Source organism: Amblyraja radiata, chromosome 9 (assembly GCF_010909765.2).
Source record: "Amblyraja radiata isolate CabotCenter1 chromosome 9, sAmbRad1.1.pri, whole genome shotgun sequence".
NCBI lineage: Eukaryota > Metazoa > Chordata > Chondrichthyes > Rajiformes > Rajidae > Amblyraja > Amblyraja radiata.
Genome location: NC_045964.1, coordinates 62,775,475 through 62,802,934, shown reverse-complemented (window position 1 = coordinate 62,802,934; position 27,460 = coordinate 62,775,475). Strand labels below are relative to the sequence as shown.

Genomic DNA, 27,460 nt, shown 5'->3' with positions numbered 1-27,460 from the left:
GACCAATAGACAATGGGTGCAGGAGTAGGCCATTCGGCCCTTCGAGCCAGCACCACCATTCAATGTGATCATGGCTGATCATCCACAATCAGTACCCCGTTCCTGCCTTCTCCCCATATCCCCTGACTCCACTATCTTTAAGAGCCCTATCTAGCTCTCTCTTGAAAGTATCCAGAGAACCGGCCTCCACCGCCCTCTGAGGCAGAGAATTCCACAGACTCACCACTCTCTGTGAGAAAAAGTGTTTCCTCGTCTCCGTTCTAAATGGCTTACTCCTTATTCTTAAACTGTGGCCCCTGGTTCAGGACTCCCCCAACATCAGAAACATGTATCCTGCCTCTAGCCTGTCCAAACCCTTAATAATCTTATATCTTTCAATAAGATACCCTCTCATCCTTCTAAACTCCAGAGTGTACAAGCCCAGCCGCTCCATTCTCTCAGCATATGACAGTCCCGCCATCCCGGGAATTAACCTTGTAAACCTACGCTGCACTCCCTCAATAGCAAGAATGTCCTTCCTCAAATTAGGGGACCAAAACTGCACACAATACTCCAGGTGTGTTCTCACTAGGGCTCTGTACAACTGCAGAAGAACCTCTTTGCTCCTATACTCGACTCCTCTTGTTATAAAGACCAACATACCATTCGCTTTCTTCACTGCCTGCTGTACCTGCATGTTTACTTTCATAGACTGATGAACAAGGATCCCCAGATCCCGTTGTACTTCCCCTTTTCCCAACTTGACGCCATTTAGATAGTAATCTGACTTCTTGTTTTTGCTACCAAAGTGGATAACCTCACATTTATCCACATTAAACTTCATCTGCCATGCATCTGCCCACTCCCCCAACCTGTCCAAGTCACCCTGCATTCTCATAGCATCCTCCTCACAGTTCAACTGCCATCAAGTTTTGTGTCATCTGCAAATTTGCTAATGTTACTTTGAATCCCTTCATCCAAATCATTGATGTATATTGTAAATAGCTGCGGTCCCAGCACCGAGCCTTGCGGTACCCCACTAGTCACTGCCTGCCATTCTGAAAGGGTCCCCTTAATCCCTACTCTTTGTTTCCTGTCTGCAAACCAATTTTCTATCCATGTCAGCACTCTACCCCCGATACCATGTGCCCTAATTTTGCCCACTAATCTCCTATGTGAAACCTTATCAAATGCTTTCTGAAAGTCCAGGTACACTACATCCACTGGCTCTCCCTTGTCCAGTTTCCTCCCGTAGGTCATCCGTACACTAACACTATCCTACACACAATTTACAAAAGCCAATGAACCTGCAAATCCTGACTACGGGTGCTGTCTATACAGAGTTTGTACGTTCTCCCCGTGAACGCCTGGGTTTCCTCCGGGTATTCCGGTTTCCTCCGACGCTCCAAAGACGTGCGAGTATGTAGGTTAATTGCTCCATTCTCTCAGCATATGACAGTCCCGCCATCCCAGGAATTAACCTTGTAAACCTACGCTGCACTCCCTCAATAGCAAGAATGTCCTTCCTCAAATTAAGGGACCAAAACTGCACACAATACTCCAGGTGTGGCCTCACTAGGGCCACATACAACTGCAGAAGGACCTCTTTGCTCCTATATTCTATTCCTCTTGTTATAAAGGCCAACATGCCATTCGCTTTCTTCACTGCCTGCTGCACCTGCATGTTTACTTTCATTGACTGATGAACAATGAGATGGTGTAGGATACAACCAGTGTACTGGGTGATTGGTAGTCGTCGTGGACTCGGTGGGCTGAACGGCCTGTTTCCATGCTGAACCTCCAAAACTTCTGTCTCTTTTTCATCTGTAGCCTTTGTCCACCCACGTGCCAAACACAACTCCCTCACACTTGTACCACTTGCCAGGCTTTGTCCTGCCTCCAACTCTTCCAGCTTTCTCCTCTGCTACAATTGTTCTGTAGAAGGGTCCTAACCTGTCACGTCGCCTGTCCATGCCCTCCAGAGATGCTGCCTGACTTGCTGAGTTACACAAACACTTTGCATTCTACGTAACAGCAGATGGCCAGGGTAACAACCCTCTCCAGGAGATGTGATCGACTGTGAGTGAGTGACTGTTAGGTCAAGTAGCCTGAACCCAGACTCTCGGATCAACAACTTGGCAGGGCAACACAGTGGGCTCTGCAGTAGATCTGCTGCCTCATAGCGCCAAAGATCCAGGTTCGATCCTGACTAACGGTGCTGTCTGTACAAAGTTTGTACGTTTTCCCCGTGACCAGGTGGGATTTACCCAGCTGCTCCGGTTTCCTCCCACACTCCAGAGACGTACAGGTGTGTAGGTTAATTGGCTTTGGTAAAAATTGTCAATTGTCCCTAGCATGCAGCAGTGTAAGTGAGCAGGGATCGCTGGTCAGCGCGAACTCTGTGGGCCGAAGGGTTTGTTTCCGCGCTGTATCTCTAAACTAAACTTTGCCGAGATTCACTTGTATTGTCTCTAAGTTGCGGCTGCACAAGAGAAGTGATCATTTAGGAAACCCAGGGCAGATAAATAGAAATTACTGACACTCTGGCTGTGACTCCAGTGGTAGACGTTATATCCGGGACACTCCTTCACACCCATCAGTACACCTTCAATGAACCTCCTCATCATGTTGCCATATTTTGTAAAGACATTTTAAAAACTTTGTAAACTAATGAAATAAATCTCAGGAACAACCATCCGTGTGCTTCTGTCAAAGTCTCACAAGGCAAAACGTCCTCAAAGATCCACACAGATCGGAAAAAGCAGGGGTTCCTGCTCAAGAAGTTGGTGAGAAGAGGCAATAGTCAAAGGCCTGGATGGAGTGGATGTGAAGAGGAGGCGTCTCCCCCAGTGGGAGAGTCCAGGACCAGAGGGCACAGCCTTAGATTAAAAGGATGTACCTTTAGAAAGATGAGGAAGAATTTCTGTGGTGAATCTGTGGAATTCATTGCCACAGACGGCAGTGGAGGCCAAGTCATTGGGTACTTTTAAAGCGGTGGGTGACATGTTCTTGATCAGTACGGGTCAAGGGTCACTGCGGGGAGAAGGCAGAAGAATGGGGTTGAGAGGGAAAGTTACACCAGCCATGATTGAATGGTGGAGTGGACTCGATGGGCCGAATGGCCTATTTCGGCTCCCAAGACTTATGAACAGTATTGTTGACAGGAGTCACGCAGGCTGCGGAAAGAACGGCTGCTTGATGTTATTAGGTCAAATTTACTTAAATGACAAAACAAATTTACAAAACAAATTTACAAAACAAATCCAGTTTAACGGTAGAATCACTGACTTGAAATGAACTTTTTCCACACAGACGCTCACTGGCTTGTTTTAAGTATTTCTGACATTTTTCATTTAATGAAAGATGACAAATAAGCAAATGGAGGCAAGATAATTGGATTAATGAGGAGTGTACAGATCAGGTAGGTTTTAAAACAGTCATAGTGTAATGAATGAGAAGATAGTTCAGAAGAACAATTATTGAACAATATATTTTTAAAAACTCCCCACAAACCAAGTGGAATTCTTTGCCACATAATTAGGCTGTGGGGTTAAAGGGCCTGTCCCACATTCACCACCTAATTCACGACCTTTTTTACTCGTGGACATTTTTCATCAGGCTAGCGAAACGCCCCGACCTACTTGATGCCACGAGTACCTGCGACTAGCATCACGGCCTGCTACGACCTTTTGACGACCATGCTGCGAGTATGAGTCAAGGGCGAACTCGGCAGACGTCGTGAATTAGGTCGTGAAAGTGGGACAGGCCCTTAAGTCAGTGGATATTTTTAAGGCAGAGATTGGCAGATTCTTGATTAGTACGAGTGTCAGGGGTTATGGGGAGAAGGCAGGAGAATGGGGTTGCGAGGGAGAGATAGATCAGCCATGATTGAGTGGCAGAGTAGACACGATGGGCCCAATGGCCTAATTGTGCTCCTCTGACTTATGGAAGTCTTTTGTCCTTCTTTCCATTGTGCCGATTATTCTATGCCACACGGAAGTTGTACTTTTGCTTTAACTAAGCATTGTTCTGGCTTCTCCCCTCCTGAACCACCACAAATGCAAACAGAGCCCTTTGTAGTTAAGTCTGGACTATTTACATTCGGAGATGTATGTCAGGGGAAATCTTCATTATCCCCTTTATCTGCAAAGTTTCCACTAGCAGGAGAGTGTAGGACCAGAGGTCACAGCCTCAGAATGAAAGGACGCTCCTTTAGGAAGGAGACGAGGAAGAATTTCTTAAGTCAGACAGTGGTGAAGCTGGGGAATTCATTGCCACAGAAGGCTGTGGTGGCCAAATCAATGGTTATTTTAATAATATATTGATACATTCTTGATTAGTACGGGTGTCGGACATTACGGGGAGAAGGCAGGAGAATGGGGATAGGAGGGAGAGATAGATCAGCCCATGATTGAATGGGGTTGAATGACCAAAGGGAGATGAGCCATGATTGAATGCCGGAGTAGACTTGACGGGCCGAATGGCCTCATTCTGCTCCTGAAACTTATACTTGTGACATCAGCTCCAGATTCGAGACGAGAAAGATTAGACCTGCACGAAATCGTGTAGCAACATGCTGCCTGGACACTGACTGTGGGACAAGCTGTAGGCTTGTTGGGCGGTGGGATGGGGAAACCGCCTGTAGGCTTGTTGGGCGGTGGGATGGGGAACAAGCTGTAGGCTTGTTGGGGCGGTGGGATGGGGAAACCGCCTGCAGGCTTGTTGGGCGGTGGGATGGGGAACAAGCTGTAGGCTTGTTGGGGCGGTGGGATGGGGAAACCGCCCGTAGGCTTGTTGGGCGGCGGGATGGGGAAACCGCCTGAAGGCTTGTTGGGCGGTGGGATGGGAACAAGCTGTAGGCTTGTTGGGCGGTGGGATGGGGAACAAGCTGTAGGCTTGTTGGGCGGTGGGATGGGGGAACCGCCTGAAGGCTTGCTGGACAGCGTGACCGAGTTCCCGCCCAAAGGCTCGGCGGTCGGCGTAACCGTGAGGGGGCTGGAGGCGTCGGGCACGAGGAGCAAGGTGCCGGTGGGAGGGTGAACCGGGGTAATGCCTCCAGAGCGCCTTCAAGGTCGGCTGCAGGGGGCGCCCCCGGGACACAAAGATGGCCGGGCGTGGAGAGGAGAGGAGAGGGACGTCGGTTCACGGGAACCGCTCCAATACATCGAGAGCGCGGGCCACTGGACTTTGAACTTTGGAAAATGGTGCAAATCTGCCCGCTTGTGTGAATATATGCAAAAATAATTTCATACGTGACAAATATAGAACCACTTAAGTCAGTTTCACAAGCGTACAAGAGTCAGACAGTGCGGGTACATCCGAGATCTTCCCCTGAGGTGCTCCTGGTAGGAATCAACGGGTCCCCTTCAGAAAGGCAAATAGCAGCCAGTGTATGTACAGCATTGATCCCAGCCTTGGTGGAGAGGAGCCGTGATCTGCTGCACCTGGATGTGCATTTACTAAAATTAATGGTTCCTCTCAATGACGGGCCGGCAGCGTGATGCCTCCTCCCTATTGCTCAGCTTCCTCCTTCAGCATCTGCCGGTGCCCGGCCACTATCTCCTGCACGGCCGTGTGGTCGTCCAGGGTGGTCAGATCTCCCAGCTCGTCCAGCTTACGCTCCACGATCTTCCTCAGGACCCGCCGCATTATCTTGCCCGACCGGGTTTTGGGCAGCCGCTTCACAATCTGGAGAGAGAGAACGGTTCCCCTTTAGTGGTACCCCAGGCTGCATGCAGTGTACATCAGAGATACAGTGCGGAAACAGGCCCTTCGGCCCACCGAGCCCGCACTGACCAGCGATCCCCGCACACTTACACTAACACACACACACACACACACACTAATACACGCACTAATACACACACACACACTAACACACACACACACACACACACTAACACACACTAACACATACACTGACACACACACACACACACACACACACACATAATAACTCACACACATAATAACACACACACACCAATTTACAAACTTTACCGAACCAAATGACCTACAAACCTGCACGTCTTTGGAGTGTGAGAGGCAACAGGAGCACCCACAGGGTCCAGTGGTGGACACCTGGTGGCAGACAGGTAAGAGGCTGCTTCCCAAAGTTGGCTCTGACTGCACAACGCCAGTGGGTTTAATAGTCCCCGAGTTATACAACATAGAAACAGGCCCTTCAGCCCAACATGTCCATGTTGATCGAAATACCTATCTGAGCCAGTCACATTTGCCTGGGTTTTGCCCACATCTTTAGACTTTAGCATGAAACAGGTCCTTTAGCCCACCGAGTCCGCATCGACCAGCGATCCCAGCATACTAACTCTATACTACACACACCTTAGGGACAATTTACATTTATACCAAGCCAATTAACCTACAAACCTGTAGGTCTTTGGAGCGTAAGAGGAAACCAAAGGTCTCGGAGAAAACCCACGGGGAGAACGTACAAACTCCGTACAGACAGCACCCGTAGTCGGGATCGAACCCAGGTCTCCGGTGCTGCATTCGCCGTGAGGCAGCAACTCTACCGCTGCAGTTCTGGTCGCCCCATTACAGGAAGGGCGTGGAGGCTTTGGAGAGGGTGCAGATCCACTTCATCCAAGCCTTTCACTATTCGGTAAATTTCAATGAGGTACCCGCTCATCCTTCTAAACTCCAGCGAGTACAGGCCCAGTGCCGTCAAACGCCATATGTGCATGATTGGACCAGAACAGCTGCAGAGCAACACCAGACCGAGGCATTACCTGGATGTGATCAGGAGCAGCATACTTTGCGATCTTCTGCGAGACGATGACTCTCAGTTCCTGCCTGATGACGTCCTCGCTCATGTCCACCCCATCCTTGAGGATGATGAAGACGTAGGAAGCTGGCGAGGGAGACACAAGGATGAACGTCAACTACAACCTCTCCAACTCCACCAGGGGACCCTGCAAACCAAACTCCTCCTCCCTCCATCAGAACAAAGTCAATGTTAAACTCCCAAGTAGAAACAAGGAACTACAGATGCTAGTTTATACCAAAGACAGGCACAAAGTGCTGGGGTAAATCAGCAGGTCAGGCAGCATCTCTGGAGGAAATGGATGGGTGACCTTTAAGGTTGGGACGCTTCTTCAGACCTTTCTTCTGTAGCTCCAAAGTGGGTTGGCAACCCCTTGGTAACTTTGAAGATAACATCATGTTACGCGTGCCTTGCTAGTCTAGATTTTAGTTTAGTTTAGAGCAGGCACGTGCCGTGAATAACTACTGACAGTAGGCACTGGGCAGTCAGTCGACCTTTAAAAACCACGCATGCGCAGAAAATCGTAAAAACCGCGCATGCGGAGATCGGTCCTGTGGGCTGACAATCGACATTAGAAAATCTGTAAAAAAACACGTGCGCAGATTGGTCTCCTCTCCTGTGGGCATGTGCAACACCTTGCGCGCAGTCCACGTTGCAAAGGCAGGCTTTCAGCTGCCTTTATTGCCTATTGTAAGTGAAGTCTTGAAGCAGCGTCCACGGCACGTGAGTTGAATATAGTTACGGGTATTACACGTACTGCGGATGAAAGGCACGGGAGAATTATGTCTACCTAAGATCCATTATTAAAATAATAACCATTTAATAATAAATACTGAATTTAGTAAATGAATTGGAAATCTTTACTATTTATATTTAATAATTAACTTGTTATAATTTTAGTCAGGGTAGGCACTACTCTTGACGGCACGTGCCTGGTTTAGAGATACAGAGTGGAAACAGGTCCTTCGGCCCACCGTGTCCACGCCGACCAGCGATCACCCCACACAGTAACACAACCGCCCGCACACTAGGGACAATTTGACATTTACACCAAGCCAAGTAACCAGCAAACATCTACTTCTTATGGAGTGTGGGAGGAAACCGAAGATCTCGGAGAGTGCCCGCAACGCAGGTCACGGGGAGAACGTACAGGCGAGCACCCCTGGTCAGGATCGAACCCGGGTCGCTAGCGTTATAATGCAGCAACTCTACCGCTGCGCCACCGTGCCTCCTTGCTAGTAGATGGGAACGTTGGAAGCTAAATGGGATCGCTCCTGACCAAGAACCAAGGCCATTGTGTTGGAATACCGGGAGAATACACCCTCCATCAACAACCCCCCCCCCCCCCACCCCCTGTTAAGAAAAAAACCTTTCTCCTCTAAACATAGTTTCAGGCCCAAATGTCAGATTCATCACATCTTCCTGGTTATCTGTTGCAAGATGGAAAACAAGTACCTAAATTAGTCTCCACTAATCAATGTGCAGGAAGGAACTGCAGATGCTGGTTTACCCGAAGATGTAAGGCACCAAATGCCGGAGTAACTCAGCGGGACAGGCAGCATCTCTGGAGAGAAGGAATGGGTGACGTTTTGGGTCGAGAACCCCTCTTCTACTAATCAATTCACATGCTTATCTTTTGCAAGAACGGTAGCCTTCTGGGGAATTCCTTGCCAAGTCAGTGGATATCGATTCTTGATGAGTACGGGTGTCAGAGGTTATGGGGAGAAGGCAGGAGAATGGGGTTGAGAGGGAGAGATAGATCAGCCACGTTTGAATGGCGGCGTGGACTTGATGGGCCGAATGGCCTAATTCTGCTCCTATCACTTATGACCGTGTGAAGAATATTCTGGAAGATCCTGCGGTTGGAGCATTGTATGTGCACCTCTCGACTCTCATCCCTGTGCATTCACCACCCTCTGCGGCATCTTCCTCCCTCCACCTCTCTCTCTCCCTCAGATCATCTTACCTTCTCCCTTGATCTCGTGAGCGCATCCAATTGCCGCGGATTCAGCCACAATGCGGTGCTGGTTCTGAAAGGTCCAAAAAGGAAAACATGGTGGGGGGTTGGGGCGATCAGCGGTTTCATCTGACCCTCTGCCTTCCAAAGGCTCCTCTCCACACAGGGTGGCGCAGCGGGTAGAGTTGCCCCCCTCATGGCGCCAGAAAACCCCGGTTCCATCCTGACCTCGGCCGCCGTCTGTGTGGAGTTTGTCCGTTCTCCCCGTGACCTGCGTGGGTTTTCTCCGGGAGCTCCGGCTTCTTCCCACAGGTTCCGAAGACGTACGGGTTTTTGTAGGTTGTTTGGCTTCACTAAGTTCGTAAAACTGTCCCTAGTTTAATTTAGTTTAGTTTAGTTTAGAGATACAGCGTGGAAACAGGTCCTTTCGGCCACCGGGTCCGCGTCGACCAGCGATCCCCGCACATTAACACTATCCCACACCCACTCGGGACAATTTTTTTAAACTTTTACCAAGCCAATTAACCTACAAACCTGTACGTCTTTGGAGTGTGGGAGAAAACCGAAGATCTCTGAGAAATCCCACGCAGGTCACGGGGAGAACGTACAAACTCCGTACAGACAGCACCCGTAGTCAGGATCGAACCCGGGTCTCCCACGCTGCAAGCACAGTAAGGCAGCAACTCTACCGCTACACCACCGTGACCGACCTGTACCCCACACACTATCCCAGTGTGTGGGATAATGCTATTGCACGGGGATCGCTGGTCGGCGCGGACTCGGTGGATGACTCTATGACTCTATGGGTCGTTGGTGTCGGTAGGTACACGCACGGTCCCGTGTTGCTGCTTCAGATGAAGTGTCTGCGTTCTGGGTGTACCTCTCCTGCTTCTGGACAGCTCTTCCCCGCGACCAAGCACGACACCCGGAGGCTGCAACGTATCGTTCGATCGGCTGCGAAGGGCTGTTGGCTTCAACCTTCCCCCCATTGACGAACTGGACACTGCGAGGGCCAGGAAGCGAGCGGGTACGATCATCTCTGACCCCTCTCACCCTGGCCACAAACTCTTTGAATCACTTCCCTCTGGAAGGCGACTCCGGACTGTCAAAGCTGCCACAGCCAGACATAAAAACAGCTTTTTTCCACGAGTAGTAGCTCTACTCGATAACCAAAAATCTGTAGCCTCCTTTTGCTCTGGTATTTAATTTAATTTAAATCGATTATTATTTACGTTTAATGTTTTATGTCATTCTTAATTGTCACTGTATGTCATGTTGTCACTTGCGAGCAGAGCACCAAGGCAAATTCCTTGTATGTGAATATACTTGGCCAATAAACGTATTCATTCATTCAAACTTATTGAATGATAAGTTCAATAAGTTATTGAACTTGTCCCCGTCTTGATAGTAGCATTGGAGTGAGGGATTCACCTGCTGCATGGGACCACAACACCTCATGGCCCCCAGATCCAATCCAATCTAATCCCATTCACCACCACTCTTGCACCACACAACATGACAGAGACTGCCTTGGCGTGGAGACCTACAAGCCGCGAGATAATACCTTGAGAGGTACAGCGCGGAAACAGGCCCTTCAGCCCACCGAGCTCGTGTCGGCCAGCGATCACCCCGCACACTAGCACTCACCTGCACACACCAGGGGACATTTTACAATTTTACCAACGCCAAGTCACCTACAAACCCGCACGCACGTCTTTGGAATGTGGGAGGAAACTGGAGCACCTGGAGTAAACCGAAGATCTCTGAGAAAACCCACGCAGGTCACGGGGAGAGCGTACAAACTCCGCGCAGGCAGCACCCATGGTCAGGATCGAACCCGGGTCACTGGCGCTGTGAGGCAGCAACTCTACCGCTGCGCCACCGTGCCACCCTGTACCAATCATTCCCATTCTGCATAATTACAATACCACACTACATGATGGAGAGTGCGTTAGTGCGGTGAGCTACTGACCACGAGGTAATACGTTCGAGACACTGCATGGAAACAGGCCCTTCGGCCACCAAGTTCATGCCGACCATTGATCACCTACACGTACACTAGTTCTATCCTACACACTAGGGACAATTCACAGTCGCCAATTATCCTACAAACCCGCACGTCTTTGGGATGTGGGAGCAAACCGTCACACGCAGAGCCTCAGAATAAAAGGACGTGCCTTTAGAAAGGAGATGAGGAGGAATTTCTTCAGACAGAGGGTGGTGAATCTGTGGAATTCATTGCCACAGACGGCTGTGGAGGCCAAGCCAATTGGTATTTTTAAGGCGGAGATTGATAGATTCTTGATTAGAACGGGTGTCAAGGGTTATGGGGAGAAGGCAGGAGGATGGGGTTGAGAGGGACAATAGACAATAGGTGCAGGAGTAGGCCATTCGGCCCTTCGAGCCAGCACCGCCATTCAATGCGATCATGGCTGATCATCCACAATCAGTGCCCCGTTCCTGCCTTCTCCCCATATCCCTTGACTCCGCTATCTTTAAGAGCCTATCTAGCTCTCTCTTGAAAGTATCCAGAGAACCGGCCTCCACCGCCCTCTGAGGCAGAGAATTCCACAGACTCACAACTCTCTGTGTGAAAAAGTGTTTCCTCATCTCCGTTCTAAATGGCTTACCCCTTATTCTTAAACTGTGGCCCCTGGTTCTGGACTCCCCCCAGAGATACTGTAGGTCAGCCATGATTGAATGGTGGAGTGGACTTGATGTGCTGAATGGCCTAATTAGGCTCCTATGACTTATGGACCCGGACTCGGAGAAAACCCACTTGGTCAAGGGGAGAATGAACAAACTCCGCGCAGACAGCACCCGTGGTTGGGATCGAACCCTGGTCTCTGGCGCTATGAGGCAGCAGCACCACCATTGAAATCCGTTCAATAAATCCCAAAACAAGAAACGCCCGCTGATACGAGAGGTTTGAAACCCACGTTCCCTCCACCGAGCTCCTCCTACCACAGCGCCTTCGATCTCGGCTGTGCCAAGCCGGTGCCCGCTGATATTGATGACGTCGTCGAGCCTGCCCGTGATCTGGTAATAGCCCTTCTCAGACCTGTAGGCTCCGTCACCCGTGAAGAAGTAGTCTGTAAAGAGAAAGGGGAGAGAGTGCCTCAGAGACTGGCCGTCGCTGGCAGATCGTCCAAAGTCTGCTCTCTGCTCTGGGCCTGTGCACCAGATTCATTGACAGTTTCTTCCCAGCTGTTATCAGGCAACTGAACCATCCTACCACAACCAGAGAGCACTGCTGAACTACTATCTACCTCACTGGTGACCGTCGGACTATCCTTGATCGGACTTTGCTGGCTCTACCTCGCACTGAACATTATTCCCTTATCATGTATCTGTGCACTGTAAATGCATCACTCATAAGGAATAGGAGTAGAATTAGACCATTCGGCCCATCAAGTCTACTCCGCCATTCAATCATGGCTGATCTATCTCTCCCTCCTAACTCCATAGCCCTGCCTTATCCCCATAACCCCCGACCCCCGTATTGATCAAGAATCTATCTATCTCCGAATGTGACCATGTAGACAATAGACAATAGGTGCAGGAGTAGGCCATTGGTCCCTTCGAGCCAGCACCGCCATTCAATGTGATCATGGCTGATCATTCCCAATCAGTACCCCGTTCCTGCCTTCTCCCCATATCCCCCTGACTCCACTATCTTTAAGAGCCCTATCTAGCTCTCTCTTGAAAGTATTCAGGGAACCGGCCTCCACCGCCCTCTGAGGCAGAGAATTCCACCCGTGAGACTCATCACTCTCTGTGAGAAAAAGTGTTTCCTCGTCTCCGTTCTAAATGGCTTACTCCTTATTCTTAAACTGTGGCCCCTGCTTCTGGACTCCCCCAACAACGGGAACATGTTTCCTGCCTCTAGCCTGTCCAAACCCTTAACAATCTTATATGTTTCAATAAGAGCACCTCTCATCCTTCTAAACTCAAGAGTGCACAAGCCCAGCTGCTCCATTCTCTCAGCAAATGACAGTCCCGCCATCCCGGGAATTAACCATGTATTGTCTTTCCGCTGAGTGGTTAGCGGGTAACAAAAGCTTTTCACTGCACCTCGGTACACGTGACAGTAAACTAAACGGAACTGAAACCGAACTGGGCCGACACTAGTCCCCACATCCCTGCGCACAGATCCAAGACAAGGCCATTGTCAACACCACACGTCCACTCACTGGGGTAGGGTTTGAAATACGTGTCCACAAATCTGTCGTGGTCGTTGTGGATAGTCCGAGCCATCCCTGGCCACGGCTGGGCGATGCAGAGAGGCCCAGAGGTGTTGTTGTCCATTAGCCTCTTACCCTGGAACAGACAGAGCAAAGTGCGTGAGGGCGTGTTGACGTGACGCAAAGTAACGTCAACGCAAAGTGTTACCGAATAGTCAAAGGCCAGGGATAGGGTGGATGGGTGAGAGGATGTTTCCACCAGTGGGAGTGTCTAGGACCAGAGTTCACATCCTCAGAAATAAAGGACGTTCCTTCAGGAAGGTATTGAGGAGGAATCTCTTTAATCAGAGGGCGGTGAATCTGTGGGATTCTTTGCCACAGCAGACTGTGGAGACCAGGTAGTGGATATTTTTAAGGTGAAAGAGATTCTTGATTAGTATAAGTGTCAGGGGTTATGGAGAGAAGGCAGGAGAATGGGGTTAGGAGGGAGATAGATCAGCCATGATTGAATGGCGGAGTAGACTTGATGGGTCGAATGGCCTGATTCTGCTCCAATCACTTATGACATTATGAACTAATACATATATATATATATATTAGGTCATAATGTCATAAGTGATTGGAGCACAATATATATATATATATGTAAAATATAACAACATTTAAAAGACGAAATGTTTAAGAAGGAACTGCAGATGCTGGAAAAATCGAAGGTAGACAAAAATGCTGGAGAAACTCAGCGGGTGAGGCAGCATCTATGGAGCGAAGGAATAGGCGACGTTTTGGGTCGAGACCCTTCTTCAGACTGATGTGGGGGTGGGGGAGGCGGTAAGAAGAAAGGAAGAGGCAGAGACAGTGGGCTGTGGGAGAGCTGGGAGGGGAGGGGAAGGAGGGAGAAAGCAAGGACTACCTGAAATTGGAGAAGTCAATGTTCATACCGCTGGGGTGTAAACTACCCAAGCGAAATATGAGGAGCTGCTCCTCCAATTTGCAGTGGGACTCACTCTGGCCATGGAGGAGGCCCAGGACCGAAAGGTCGGATTCGGAATGGGAGGGGGAGTTGAAGTGCTGAGCCACCGGGAGATCAGGTTGGTTAATGCGAACTGTGCGGAGGTGTTGGATGAAGCGATCGCCGAGCCTGCGCTTGGTCTCACCGATGTAGAGCAGTTGACACCTAGAGCAGCGGATGCAATAGATGAGGTTGGAGGAGGTGCAGGTGAACCTCTGCCTCACCTGGAAAGACTGCTTGGGTCCTTGGATGGAGTCGAGGGGGGAGGTAAAGCGACAAGTGTAGCATTTCCTGCGGTTGCAAGGGAAAGTACCAGGGGAGGGGGTGGTTTGGGTGGGAAGGGACGAATTGGCCAGGGGGTTACGGAGGGAGCGGTCTCTGCGGAAAACCGAAAGGGGAGGAGATGGGAAGATGTGGCCAGTGGTGGGATCCCGTTGGAGATGGCGAAAATGTCGGAGGATTATATGTTGTATGTGACGGCTGGTAGTGTGGAAGGTGAGGACAAGGGGGACTCTGTCCTTGTTACGAGTGGCAGACAGCTACATAGAGAAAAAAGACACAAAGTGCTGGAGTAGTTTAGTTTCAGTTTTGAGATACAGCACGGAAACAGGCCCTTCGGCCCTTCGAGTCCGCGCCGAGCAGCGATCCCCGTACATTAACACTATCCTACACACTCTACTAACAATTTTACATTCATACCAAGCCAATTAACCTACAAACCTGTACGTCTTTGGAGTGCGGGAGGAAACCGAAGATCTCAGAGAAAACCCACGCGGTCACAGGGATAATGTACTAACTCCGTACAGACAGCACCCGTTGTCGGGTTCAGACCCGGGACTCTGGCGCTGTAAGGCAACAACTCTACCGCTGCGCCACCGTGCCGCCCGTGCCTGTACAAAGTTTTATGTTCTGCCCGTGACCTGCGTGGGTTTTCTCTGAGATCTTCCATTTTCTCCCACACCCCAAAGATGTAGTTTGTAAGTAAATTGACTTGGTATAAATGTAGATTTGTCCCTAGCGTGTGTAGGATAGTGCTAGTGTGCGGGGATCGCTGGTCGGCGCGGTGTCGGAGGGCCGTTGGGCCTGTTGCCGCGCTGTATCTCTAAACGAACAAACTAAAGTTAACGAGCGCGAAAGTGTGATCGGTAGCCGGCATGGTCTCGGTGGGCCGAAGGGCCTGTTTCCACACTGCTTCTTTCAATCGATTAACGCTGCGAGCTGGGTTAAAGGGGTTCGGGCGATGCACCCCAGTTACCTGGTCGTCCATGAGGACAGGGTTTATTCCAAAGAACGGCCTCATTGCCATGGCAGGCACAATCTCCGCATCTTTTGCAGCGGGACGAGGGGCGATACAGATCCCTCCCGTCTCTGCAAGAGAAACCGCCCATCAGTAAACGGAGGCTATACGGCCCAGACCATCACGCAAACCAACCTCCCTTCCATCCACTCCATTTACACCTCGGGCTGCCTCGGCAAGGCCAGCAGCATAAGGTACAGAAGTGTGAAAACGCACACCTCCAGATTCAGGGACAGTTTCTTCCCAGCTGTTATCAGGCAACTGAACCATCCTACCACAACCAGAGAGCAATCCTGAACTATTATCTACCTCACTGGTGACCCTCAGACTATCCTTGATCGGACTTTGCTGGCTTTACCTTGCACTAAACGTTATTCCCATATCATGTATCTCTACACTATAACGGCTCGATTGTAATCATGTATTGTCTTTCTGCTGACTGGATAGCACGCAACATAAGATTTTCATTGTACCTCGATACACATGGCAATAATCTAACACAAACTAAACTAAACTGAACAGAGACCTTGAGTCAGATCATCAGTCTTCAGCACCGAAACATTCAAGTCAAGAGTGTTTTATTGTCACATGTCCCAAACAGAACAATGACATTCTGACTTAAGGGCCTGTCCCACTGTACGAGGCAATTCAAGAGTTAATTTTCACAGTGTTGAAAAAACGTCACGAGTTTACCGGATTTCCCGAGTACCTACCGTTAGCATTACGAGCCGCTACGGGACATCCACGAACTCCTACGGACCCGCTACGGACATTCTCCGAGTTTGAATCAGGGGAAAACCCGAGAGAACTCTTGAATTACCTCGTACAGTGGGACAGGCCCTTTACATTGTGGTTTTAGTTTATTGTTCTGTGTACCAATGTTGGGTGCTAACCAATCAGAATTAGGAGCAAAAATAGGCCATTCGGCCCATCAAGTCTACTCCACCATTCAAACATGGCTGATCTATCTATCCGTATCAACCCCATTCTCCTGCCTTCTCCCCATAACCCCTGGCGCCCGTACTAATCAAGAATCTATCAATTTAAAAATTTAAAAATATCCATTGAATTGGCCTCCACAGCCTTCTGTGGCAATGAATTCCACAGATTCACCACAGATTGTACCTCAAGAATACCCTCAACTAACCATGTCAACCTGTAAAAAGATGAGCTCTGTTCTAAAGTCATTGTATTCATTCATCATTGATTAACGGACTCAATCCTTGCTCATTGGAATCAAGGTGTTGACCAGACTCTTTTCTTCCTGTTAACCCCTTCAGTTATAGGGTCATAGAGTCATACAGCACAGCAACAGGCCCTTCTGCCCACTTTGCTCATGCTGACCAAGATGTCCCATCTCTGCTAGTCCCACCTGCCCGCATTTGGTCCTTAAACCTGCCCTATCCATGTACCTGTCCAAGTTTCTTTCAGATGCTGTTTTCGTACCTGCCTCAACAACCACCTCCGCCTGCACGTTCCATCTACCCACCACTCTCTGTGTGAAAAAGTTGCCCCCCTGTTGAGATTCCTGTTAAATTTTTCCCCTCTCACCTTAAACCTGTGTCCTCCCTGGTGTTTAGTTTAGTTTAGAGGTATAGCATAGAAACAGGCCCTTCGGCCCGTGCCGACCAGTGATCCCTGCACATTAACACCATCCTACACCCGCTAGGGACAATGTTTACATTTATCAAGCCAATTAACTTACAAACCAGTACGTCTTTCGAGTGTGGGAGGAAACCAAAGATCTTGGAGAAAACCCTACGCAGGTCACGGGGAGAACGTACAAACTCCGTACAGGCAGCACCCGTAGTCGGGATCGAACCGGGGTCTCCGGCGCTGCATTCGCTGTAAGGCAGCAACTCTGGTGTTAATGTGCGGGGATCGCTATTTGGTGCGGACTCGGTGGGCCGAAGGACCTGTTGCTCGTGCTGTATCTAAAGATATGGGCAAAACCCAGGCAAAGTAGGTATTTTGGTCAACATGGACATGTTGGGCTGAAGGGCCTGTTTCCATGTTGTGTAACTCGGGGACTCTATTAAACCCACCGGCGTTGCACAGCATCAGAGCCATCTATGGGAAGCTGCCTCTTACCTGTCTGCCACCAGGTATCCACCACAGGACACCTCTCGTCCCCAACCACTCTGTAGTACCAGTCCCACGCCTCCGCGTTGATGGGCTCGCCAACTGAGAAGTTCAAACAGAAGAAGACAGTTCATTTCACTGCACTGAACGAGAACCTGCGGCTAAATTCATACGGTCAGATTTACTTCTGTGACGAGCACACAAATAGTCGCCTGGGTTGGGCTGGGCGCCATCTTGGATCTTCATAAGTTCACAGGCGATAGGAGCAGAATTAGACCATTCAGCCCATCAAGTCCACTGCGCCATTCAATCACGGCTGATCTATCTCTCCCCCCTCCCAAGCCCATCCTCCTGCCTTCTCCCCGTAACCCACTGACGCATTTGCAAAACACACAATGAGGCCATTCAGCCCACATCCACCGTGCTGGAGCGTCAATGACGAGAGGGCGGAACGGTGGCGCAGAGGTCAAGTTGCTACTTCACAGAACCAGAGGCCCGCGTTCAATCTTGACTAATGGGTGGAGGCCAAGTCAATGGAGATTTTCAAGGCTTTTCAAGATAGATTCTTGATTTGTACGGCTGTCACGGGGGACATGGGGAGAGGCAGGAGAATGAGGTTAGGAGGGAGAGATAGATCATCCATGATTGAATGGCGGAGTAGACTTGATGGGCCGAATGGCCTAACTCTGTTCCTATCAACGTGCTGATCAACGTGCTGCTTCCCTTCCCCTAACCGAGCCCAACACAACGCACACGGTGTCATGAAAATATCGGCGACCATTTCGTTGGACATTTATGCTAATTCTGCTCCTATCAGAAGTATATAATAAGTATAATAATATATAAGCAGCCCCTGTGTATAATAAGCCATAACACAATCGATTATCACGGCAGGGTTTCTGCTCCAGCGGGTTGGGTACCGACCTGAGCCCAGTATTTTCAGTGATGTCCGGTCATAGGACTTCACCCACTCGTCCCCGTACTTGAACAGCAGCCGGATTGCCGTGGGTGCCCCGTAGAACTGGTTGATCTTCAGCCTTTCCACCATCTCCCAGTAGCGGCCTGCACACAGGGCAGAGAGGCAAGAGTTCACCCAGCAATTGGAGCCATCAGCCCTCATTCCGGTCGCCTACTGAGTCGAGGGAGTTCGGAAGCCACGGACAGCAGGGCCAACAGGCCCTTCGGCCCACCGAGTCCATGCCGAGCATCGATCACCCCGTTCACAGTAGTGATAGAAACATAGAAACATAGAAAATAGGTGCAGGAGTAGGCCATTCGGCCCTTCGAGCCTGCACCGCCATTCAATATGATCATGGTTGATCATCCAACTCAGTATCCTGTACCCGCCTTCTCTCCATACCCTCTGATCCCTTTAGCCTCAAGGGCCACATCTAACTCCCTCTTAAATATAGCCAATGAACTGGCCTCAACTACCTTCTGTGGCAGAGAATTCCAGAGATTCACCACTCTCTGTGTGAAAAATGTTTTCCTCATCTCGGTCCTGAAAGATTTCCCCCTTATCCTTAAAATGTGACCCATTGTTCTGGACTTCCCCAACATCTGGAACAATCTTCCTGCATCTAGCCTGTCCAACCCCTTAAGAATTTTGTAAGTTTCTATAAGATCCCCCCTCAATCTTCTAAATTCCAGCGAGTACAAGCCGAGTCTATCCAGTCTTTCTTCATATGAAAGTCCTGCCATCCCAGGAATCAGTCTGGTGAACCTTCTCTGTACTCCCTCTATGGCAAGAATGTCCTTCCTCAGATTAGGAGACCAAACTTGCCCACGCCGACCAACATGTCCTATCCATCTGCCTGCGTTTCTCCCACATCCCTTTAAATGGAGCATCCCGGACAATACAGCTCACCCCCTCCATGCCACACACTGGTCAACCTGAGGAGCAGCTTCAGCAACAGACTGGTTCCACCAAGATGCAGCACAGAACGCCACAGGAGATCCTTCTTCCCTGTGTCTATCAAACTGTACAACTCCTCCCCCTTCTGTCGTGGGGTAGACTGACCCCCCCCCCCCCCCCCCCCCAACCCCCCCACAATCTTTGCACATCCCCCAAGCCTTTCCACTCCTCACTTTAATTTCATGTTTCATGTATTTGGTGTTTTTATCAAATGTTGGCAGATCTGTTTCCCTCCTGGGATAAATAAAGTTCTATCGTATCATATTGTAACCTGGCCTATCCATGTACCCGTCTAAATGTCTCTTTAACGTTGCGATAGTCCCTGTCTCAACTACCTCCTCTGGCAGCTCGTTCCATACACCCACCACCCTTTGTGTGGAAAAAGTTACCCCTCAGATTCCCTTTAAATCTTTTCCCCCTTCACCTTAAACCTATACGTCAAGAGTGTTTTATTGTCATGTGTCCCAAAACAATGGAAATCTCTCTCTTGCAGCACAACAGGTAGGTAAAGACAGTACTCTGTAAAAAAACCATAATAACCAACAAAAAGTTCATTAAATATAAAACAAAGCAATATAGTGCAAAAACAAGACAGAGCCCGAAGTCCCACATGCGATCAAGATAGTTTGTAGTTCGTAGTTGTAGGTTGTTGTGTTTAATAGCCTGATGGTTGTAGGGAAGAAGCTGCTCCTGAACCTGGACGTTACAGATTTCAGGCTCCTGTACCTTCTACCCGATGGCAGGGGTGAGATGAGAGCGTGGCCAGGGTGGTGTGGGTCTCTGACGATGCTGGCTGCCTTTTTGAGGCAGCGACTCCTGTAGAGCCCATTGACGGTGGGGGTATGGGATGGACCGGGCAGTGTTCACCACTTTTTGTAACTCGGTGCATGTGACAATAAATAACTAAACTAAACTGGTTCAGATGCCTGATAATGGCGGAGAAGAAGCTGTCCCTGAAGCTGGAGGTATTTACTACTGCGTTCACGGTGGCGCAGCGGTAGAGTTGCTGCCTTACAGCGGGTGCAGCGCCGGAGACCCGGGTTCGATCCCGACTACGGGTGCTGTCTGTACGGAGTTTGTACCCCGCGTGGGTTTTCTCCGAGATCTTCAGTTTCCTCCCACACTCCAAAGACGTGCAGGTTTGTAGGTTGTTTGACTTGGTAAATGTAAAAATTGTCCCTAGTGTGTGTAGGATAGAGTTAATATGGGGGGGGGGGGAGGGGCAAAATCGCTGGTCGGCGAGGACCCGTTGGGCCGAAGGGCCTGTTTCCGCACTGTAGGCCTAAACTAAACTAAAAACCAGACAAGATCAAGGTTTGCATTACCCAACGCTTATCTCTGAATTTCCCATCGCCGTTTCTAGAAACTCGATTTCGAGCGAAGTGTACAACATAGCAGGTGGTGTTGTGGACTCCAGAGGTCGCACAAACAGTGTTGAATTTCCCAGAACTGAGAAGGCCGGGCAGAGGGCAATGTGATCAAAGTTTCCTAGATATCAGAAAGAACTGGACTTTGGAGGCAAGCTTATCAATAGTAAAGTTATTTATGGTGGCACAGTGACACAGCACTTACAGCGCCAGAGACCCAGGTTCGATCCCGATTACTGGTGCTGTCTGTACGGAGTTTGCACGTTCTCCTCGTGACCTGCGTGGGTTTTCTCCAAGATCTTCGGTTTCCTCCCACACTCCAAAAACGTACAGGTTTGTAGGTTAATTGGTTTGGTATAAATGTGAAATTAGTGGGTGTATGATAGTTTTAATGTACGGGGATCGCTGGTCGGTGCGGACTCGGTGGGCCGAAGGGCCTGTTCCCACGCTGTATCTCTAAACTAAACTAAACTAAACTGGGAGCCCTACTCACAATAGGTCGAAAATTATAATTCCTTTCCCCCAAAGACGCTGGGTCATCTATTAATTTTTAATTAATCTTTCTTTTGTGAGTCAATGGTACTGCGAGGGATAGGATAGAGGTATCTGGGTAGAGACTTTAGGAACTGCAGATGCTGGAACCATAAGCAAAATACAAAGTGCTGGAGTAACTCAGCGGTTCAGGCAGCGTCTATGGAGGACATGGATAGATGGCGATTTGGTTTGGTTTAGTGAAACAGCACGGAAACAGGCCCGTGTGCTCACCGAGTCTGCACCGACCAGCCATCCTTGCACACTAATGCCCCTGTCCCACTTAGGAAACCTGAACGGAAACCTCTGGAGACTTTGCGCCCCACCCAAGGTTTCCGTGCGGTTCCCGGAGGTTGCAGGTGGTTGCCGGAGGTTGCAGGTAGTGGAAGCAGGTAGGGAGACTGACAAAAACCTCCTGGGACCTCCGGTAACCTCACGGAAAACTCGGGTGGGGCACAAAGTCTCCAGAGGTATCCGTTCAGGTTTCCTAAGTGGGACAGGGGCATTACACTACCCTACACACAGTAAGGCCAATTATACCAAGACAATTAGCCTACAAATGTGTACATCTTTGGAGTTTCAAGTCACTGTGCCACGCCAGCATTTTATGTTTTGATATCTCGATACTTAAACAAACATCTTATTTGGGTGGCACGGTGGCGCAGCGGCAGTATTGCTGCCTTACAGCGCCAGAGACCCGGGTTCGATCCTGACTACAGGTGCAGCATCTGTCAAGGGAAAGGACAGACAACATTTCAGGATGGGTTCCTTCTTCAGACGGGATCCCAACTCGAAACGTTGTCTGTCCATCCCCTTCCCTGATGCTGCCTGACCTGCCGAGTTCCTCCAGCCAATCTGTGTTTTCATTCTCTCTGTTGATCTCATTCTAAGTCACTGAGGAGAAATTCTCAGATGAAATAGAATTTCTCATGAAGCCGTGACTTAAGGGCCTGTTCCACTTAGGGTGATTTTCTGGGCGACTACCTCAAAATTGTCAACATTTTTCAGCTACAGTGGCGACAATTTTTGCTGTCGTAGGTTGTCATAGGTTGACGTAGGTGTTGTCGTAGGTTGTCGCCAGGTGTAGCAGGTGAATTCCATTAAAACTAGTCCCTGGCAGTCGCCTAAAATGTTGCCTAAGTGGGACAGGCCCTTTGGAGATCACGCAAGTGAATCCTTCACCTCCCCCCTCGACTCCATTCAAGGACCCAAGCAGTCGTTCCAGGTGCGACAAAGGTTCACCTGTATCTCCTCCAACCTCATCTACTGCATCCGCTGCTCTAGATGTCAGCTGATTTACATCGGGGAGACTAGCGGAGGTTGGGCGATCGTTTCGCCGAACACCTCCGCTCAGTCCGCAATAACCTACCTGAACTCCCGGTGGCTCAGCACTTCAACTCCCCCTCCCATTCCCAATCCGACCTCTCTGTCCTGGGTCTCCTCCATTGCCAGAGTGAGCAACACCGGAAATTGGAGGAACAGCACCTCATATTCCACCTGGGTTGCTTGGGTCTGGATGGCATGAACGTTGAATTCTCCCAGTTTTGCTAGCCCTTGCTGCCTCCTCCCCTTCCTTAACCCTCGAGCTGTCTCCTCCCATCCCCCCGCCCTCGGGCTCCTCCTCCTCCCTTTTTCCTTCCTTCTCCCCCCCACCCCCCATCAGTCTGAAGAAGGGTTTCGGCCCGAAACGTCGCCTATTTCCTTCGCTCCATAGATGCTGCTGCACCCGCTGAGTTTCTCCAGCATTTTTGTGTACCCTCTGCAAAGATTAGTTTAGTTTAGTTTAGTTTATTTTAGTTTAGTTTAGTTTAGTTTAGTTTAGTTTAGTTTAGTTTAGAGATACAGCGCGGAAATAGGCCTTTCGGTCCACCAGGTCTGTGCCAACCAGCGATCCCCGTACACTAACACTATCCTACACCCACTAGGGACAATAGACAATAGGTGCAGGAGTAGGCCATACATTTACCAAGCTAATTAACCCACAAACCTGCATGTCTTCTCTGGAGTGTGGGAGGAAACCGAAGATCTCGGAGAAAACTAACGCAGGTCACGGGGAGAACGTACAAACGCACAAGCAGCAACTATACCACCGCGGCACGTGTTGAGATTTTAACTAATTTTCTCTCGATTACTCAAACCGGATCGTCAGAATGAAGGCGTCGCGGTGGGCAGGGCGCGGAGACTGCGGGAGAAATAATAGGCTGGAACAAATACGATCTTGTCCTTACCTGGGTTAGGGTAGACAGGAGTGCTCTCAAACAAAACACTGGTTCCTCCATTGCACAGCGGGCCATACACGACGTAACTGTGGCCAGTTATCCACCCAATGTCGGCCACACAGCCAAACACGTCACCTTCGTGGTAATCAAACACGTACTGCAGAGAGAGCAGGGGGAAGGCAAGGTCACAGTGTGATCTCACACCATCGACAGATGCTGCACCTGTAGTCAGGATCAAACCCGGGTCTCTGGCGCTGTAAGGCAGCAGCTCTGCCCCTGTGCTGCCTGTGCTGCCTGAACCAACACATCACAACATAACACACAGAGTGGGATAACGTAACAGGAAGGAACTGCAGATAGAAGCATAGAAACATAGAAAATAGTTGCAGGAGGCCATTCGGCCCTTTCGAGCCAGCACCGCCTTCATTGTGATCATGGCTGATCGTCCCAAATCAATAACCCGTGCCTGCCTTCTCCCCATATCCCTTGATTCCACTAGCCCCCAGAGCTCTATCTAACTCTCTCTTAAATCCATCCAGTGATTTGGCCTCCACTGCCCTCTGTGGCAGGGAATTCCACAAATTCACACAACTCTCTGGGTGAAAATGTTTTTTCTCACCTCAGTCTTAAATGGCCTCCCCTTTATTCCAAGACTGTGGCCCTTGGTTCTGGACTCGCCCAACATTGGGAACATTTTTCCTGCGTCTAGCTTGTCCAGTCCTTTTATAATTTTGTAATCTTTCTATAAGAACACCCCTCATCCTTCTAAACTCCAGTGAATATAAGATGCTAGTTTACACCGAAGATAGAGACAAAATGCTGGAGTAACTGATTGGCACGGTGGTGCAGCAGCAGAGTTGCTGCCTTACAGCGCCAGAGACCCGGGTTCGATCCTGAACACGGGTGCTGTCTTTACGGAGTTTGTACGTTCTCCCTGTGACAGGGTGGGTTTTCCCCGGGTGCTCCGGTTTCCTCCCACACTCCAAAGACGTACAGGTTTGTAGGTTAATTTAGCTTCTGTAAATTGTAAATTGTCCCCAGTGTAGAGGATAGTGCTGGTGTAAGGGGGTCGCTGGTCGGCACGGCCATGGTGGGCCGAAGGGCCTGTTTCCATGCTGTATCTCTAAACTAAAAACTAAACTCAGCGGGCCAGGCAGCATTGCCTGGAGAAAAGAAATGGGTGACGTTTCGGGAAGAGACCCTATTCTTCAGACTGAGAGTCAGGAGGGGGGTGGGGGGGGGAAACTAGAGGTATGAAAAAAGTACAGAACAAGCAGAGCCAGCACCGATGACCAAGGAAAGGTGGAGCCCACAATGGTCCATTGTTGGCTGTGGAAGAGGCGATAATGAAGAGATATATGGATGAGAACTGTGGGACTTACAGGATGACTTTGGTGGGGAAGGGGTGGAGAGAGAGTGGGGGGGGGGGATCTATTTGGGATCATGTAGAACTGGATTGAAAGGGTGATCGATGATCAGTGTGGACTCTGTGGGGTGAAGGGCCTGTTTTACTGCGGCAGCTTTCAATCAATCAACAATTAACACCAAAAAAGGCACAAAGTGCTTAGTTTAGTTTAGAGATACAGCACGGAAACAGGCCCTTCGACCCACAGAGACCATGCCGACCAGCGATCCCCATACACTAGCACTATCCTACACACACTCGGGACAATTTTACCGAAGCCTACAAACCTGTACGTCTTTGGAGTGTGAGGGAAGACCAGAGCACCCGGAGAAAACCCACTCGGTCACGGAGAGAACGTATAAAGTCAGTCCAGTCAGCACCAGCAGTCAGGATCGAACCTGGGTCTCTGGTGCTGTATGGCAGCAACTCTGCCACCGTGCCATCCCAAACGTGCTGGAGTAACTCGGCATCTCTGGAGAACATGGATAGGTGATGGTCACAAAATGCTGGAGTAACAGGCAGCATCTCTGGAGAGAAGGATTGGGTGACGTATCGGGTTGAGACCCTTCTTCAGACTGAACTTCCTTCTTCGATTGAAAGGGAGTGGGGGGTGGGGGCCAATGATTGGACCAAAGGTCAGAGATAAGAGCAGAAAGTGTGAGACAGGTTTGAAGTGTTGTGAAGACATGGGGAGGAAAGTAGAGGGGGGGGGGGGGGAGTGGAGGATGGAAGGGACCAATAGTTATTAGCCAAGGAGGAAAGCTTTGCTGATGAACTGAATTTTGTGAATGAATAGAGTGTGTATCATGGAACAGACTCTGCTTTGAATCCATGGTAGACAAAATGGCTGGAGGACCTCAGCGTGTGAGGCAGCATCTTTCATCAATGGAGAGAAGGAATAGGCGACGTTTCGGGTCGAGACCCTTCTTCAGACTGATGACCTACAGTCCAGGTTAGCCAACCCGGACCAGAGGTTTCAACAGTCACCCAACCCAAACAGCTGTGAATCCTGATCTGCCTGCAACACCCTGGCTATTAAAATGCAGTCAATGACTTGTCCTCCACAGCCGTCTGTGGCAACGAATTCCACAGATTCACCACCCTCTGACTAAAGAAATTCCTCCTCATCTCCTTCCTAAAGGAACGTCCTTTTATTCTGAGGCCGTGGCCTCTGGGCCTAGACACTCCCTCTAGTGGAAGCATCCTCTCATTTCACCACATCTGACGACAATGTCTCTGGAACAGGTGCACGCGGACTGAATCCTCACACAAATGACTCAATCTCTCCATTCTTAGACCAGGAGCAGAATTAGGCCATTCGGCCCATCGATTCTGGGCCGCCATTCAATCAGGGCTGCTCTATTATTCCCCTCACAACCCCCATTCTCCTGCCTTCTCCCTGTAACCTTTGCCACCCTTACTCATCAAGCAGAAACCCTTTATGCTTTCCTGTAATCAATATTTTCAGGGATTACCCGGTGTAGCTACACTTTGAACTTTAATTGCAGTTCATACAAATGTGGGCAGCGGTAGAGTTGCTGCCTTACAGCGCCAGAGACCCGGGTCCGATCCTGACTACGGGAGCTGTCTGTACAGAGTTTACACATTCTCCCCGTGACCGCGTGGGTTTCCCCCGGGTGCTCCGTTTTCCACCCACACTCCAAAGACGTGCAGGTTAGTAGGCCAATTGGCTTCGGTAAAAAAATTGTAAATTGCCCCTCGTGTGTGTAGGATAGTGTTGGTGAGCGGGATTGGCTGGGCGGCGCGGACTCGGTGGGCCGAAGGGCCTGTTTACGCGCTGTATCTCTAAACTAAACTAAACTAAACTTACTAATCAAGCATAAACTCTTGTTTAAGAAAGAACTGCAGATGCTAGAAAAATCGAAGGTAGACAAAAAATGCTGGAGAAACTCAGCGGGTGTGATTGCTGAGATTCGGCGATCGCTTCGCCCAACACCTCCGCTCAGGTCGTACTAACCAAACTGATCTCCCAGTTGCAGGGCTGCCAACATTGGGTGAGGGCTGGGAGTGAGAAATTGGGAGAGGCCAAGCCCGAGGGCGTGTAATGCCCGAGGTGGGGGGGGGGGGGGAAGGGTGTGGGAGGAGGGTGTGTCCCCTCCCATTGGTACGGAGCTTTTGCATTTTTTACCTTGAAATTGTGCAATCTGGTGCATGCTGTAGCGAGTCTTTTAACTTACACTTGAATGCAATATTTATGCTTTAAATTGGATTAGCTATGAACAAGGTTAGGCTACATTACTTTCCTAATTACTTTCCACAGTAGAACCCAGGCTCTGATCAACAGGTGCAGCACATGAATGATCTTAGTGTATCCATGTATGGAAATCAGATTATAATCAAACACTTGGCCCATGTTGACCAACCTGGGTCTCACTGCACACCTGGTACGACTACTGACCCTGACTCCAGTTGCATACCTTCTCTCATTCCTGACCCTGAATCCAGCCTTATACCTGCCCCCCCCCCCTATTCTACCCTGATCATAGCTGCTTACCTGCTTATGCCCCTATCCCACTAGGGAAACCTGAACGGAAACCTCTGGAGACTTTGCGCCCCACCCAAGGTTTCCGTGCGGTTCCTGGAGGTTTTTGTCAGTCTCCCTAATGGTCGAAAGTGGTTTCCGCTTATTCTATGTTCCGGCGATTATTTCAAAAAATTCAAAACCAGCCGCGACTAAAAATAGGTTACCGTTTAAAAAATCGGTCAT

At 49.7% G+C, this 27,460-nt stretch overlaps 1 protein-coding gene across 1 annotated transcript; it reads right to left on the bottom strand.

Annotated features, from left to right (window-relative positions):
• Positions 1 to 3,179: 3,179 nt before the first annotated feature.
• Positions 3,180 to 27,460, bottom strand: LOC116976642 (acetyl-coenzyme A synthetase 2-like, mitochondrial). Its single transcript, XM_033026469.1, has 10 exons — positions 27,442 to 27,460; positions 23,337 to 23,549; positions 18,220 to 18,357; positions 17,305 to 17,397; positions 15,172 to 15,284; positions 12,917 to 13,043; positions 11,688 to 11,815; positions 8,733 to 8,796; positions 6,732 to 6,853; positions 3,180 to 5,667 (listed from the first exon to the last, which is right to left on the bottom strand). The coding sequence occupies exons 1-10, from the start codon at positions 27,458 to 27,460 to the stop codon at positions 5,491 to 5,493; spliced, it is 1,194 nt and encodes a 397-aa protein (XP_032882360.1). The 3' UTR covers positions 3,180 to 5,490.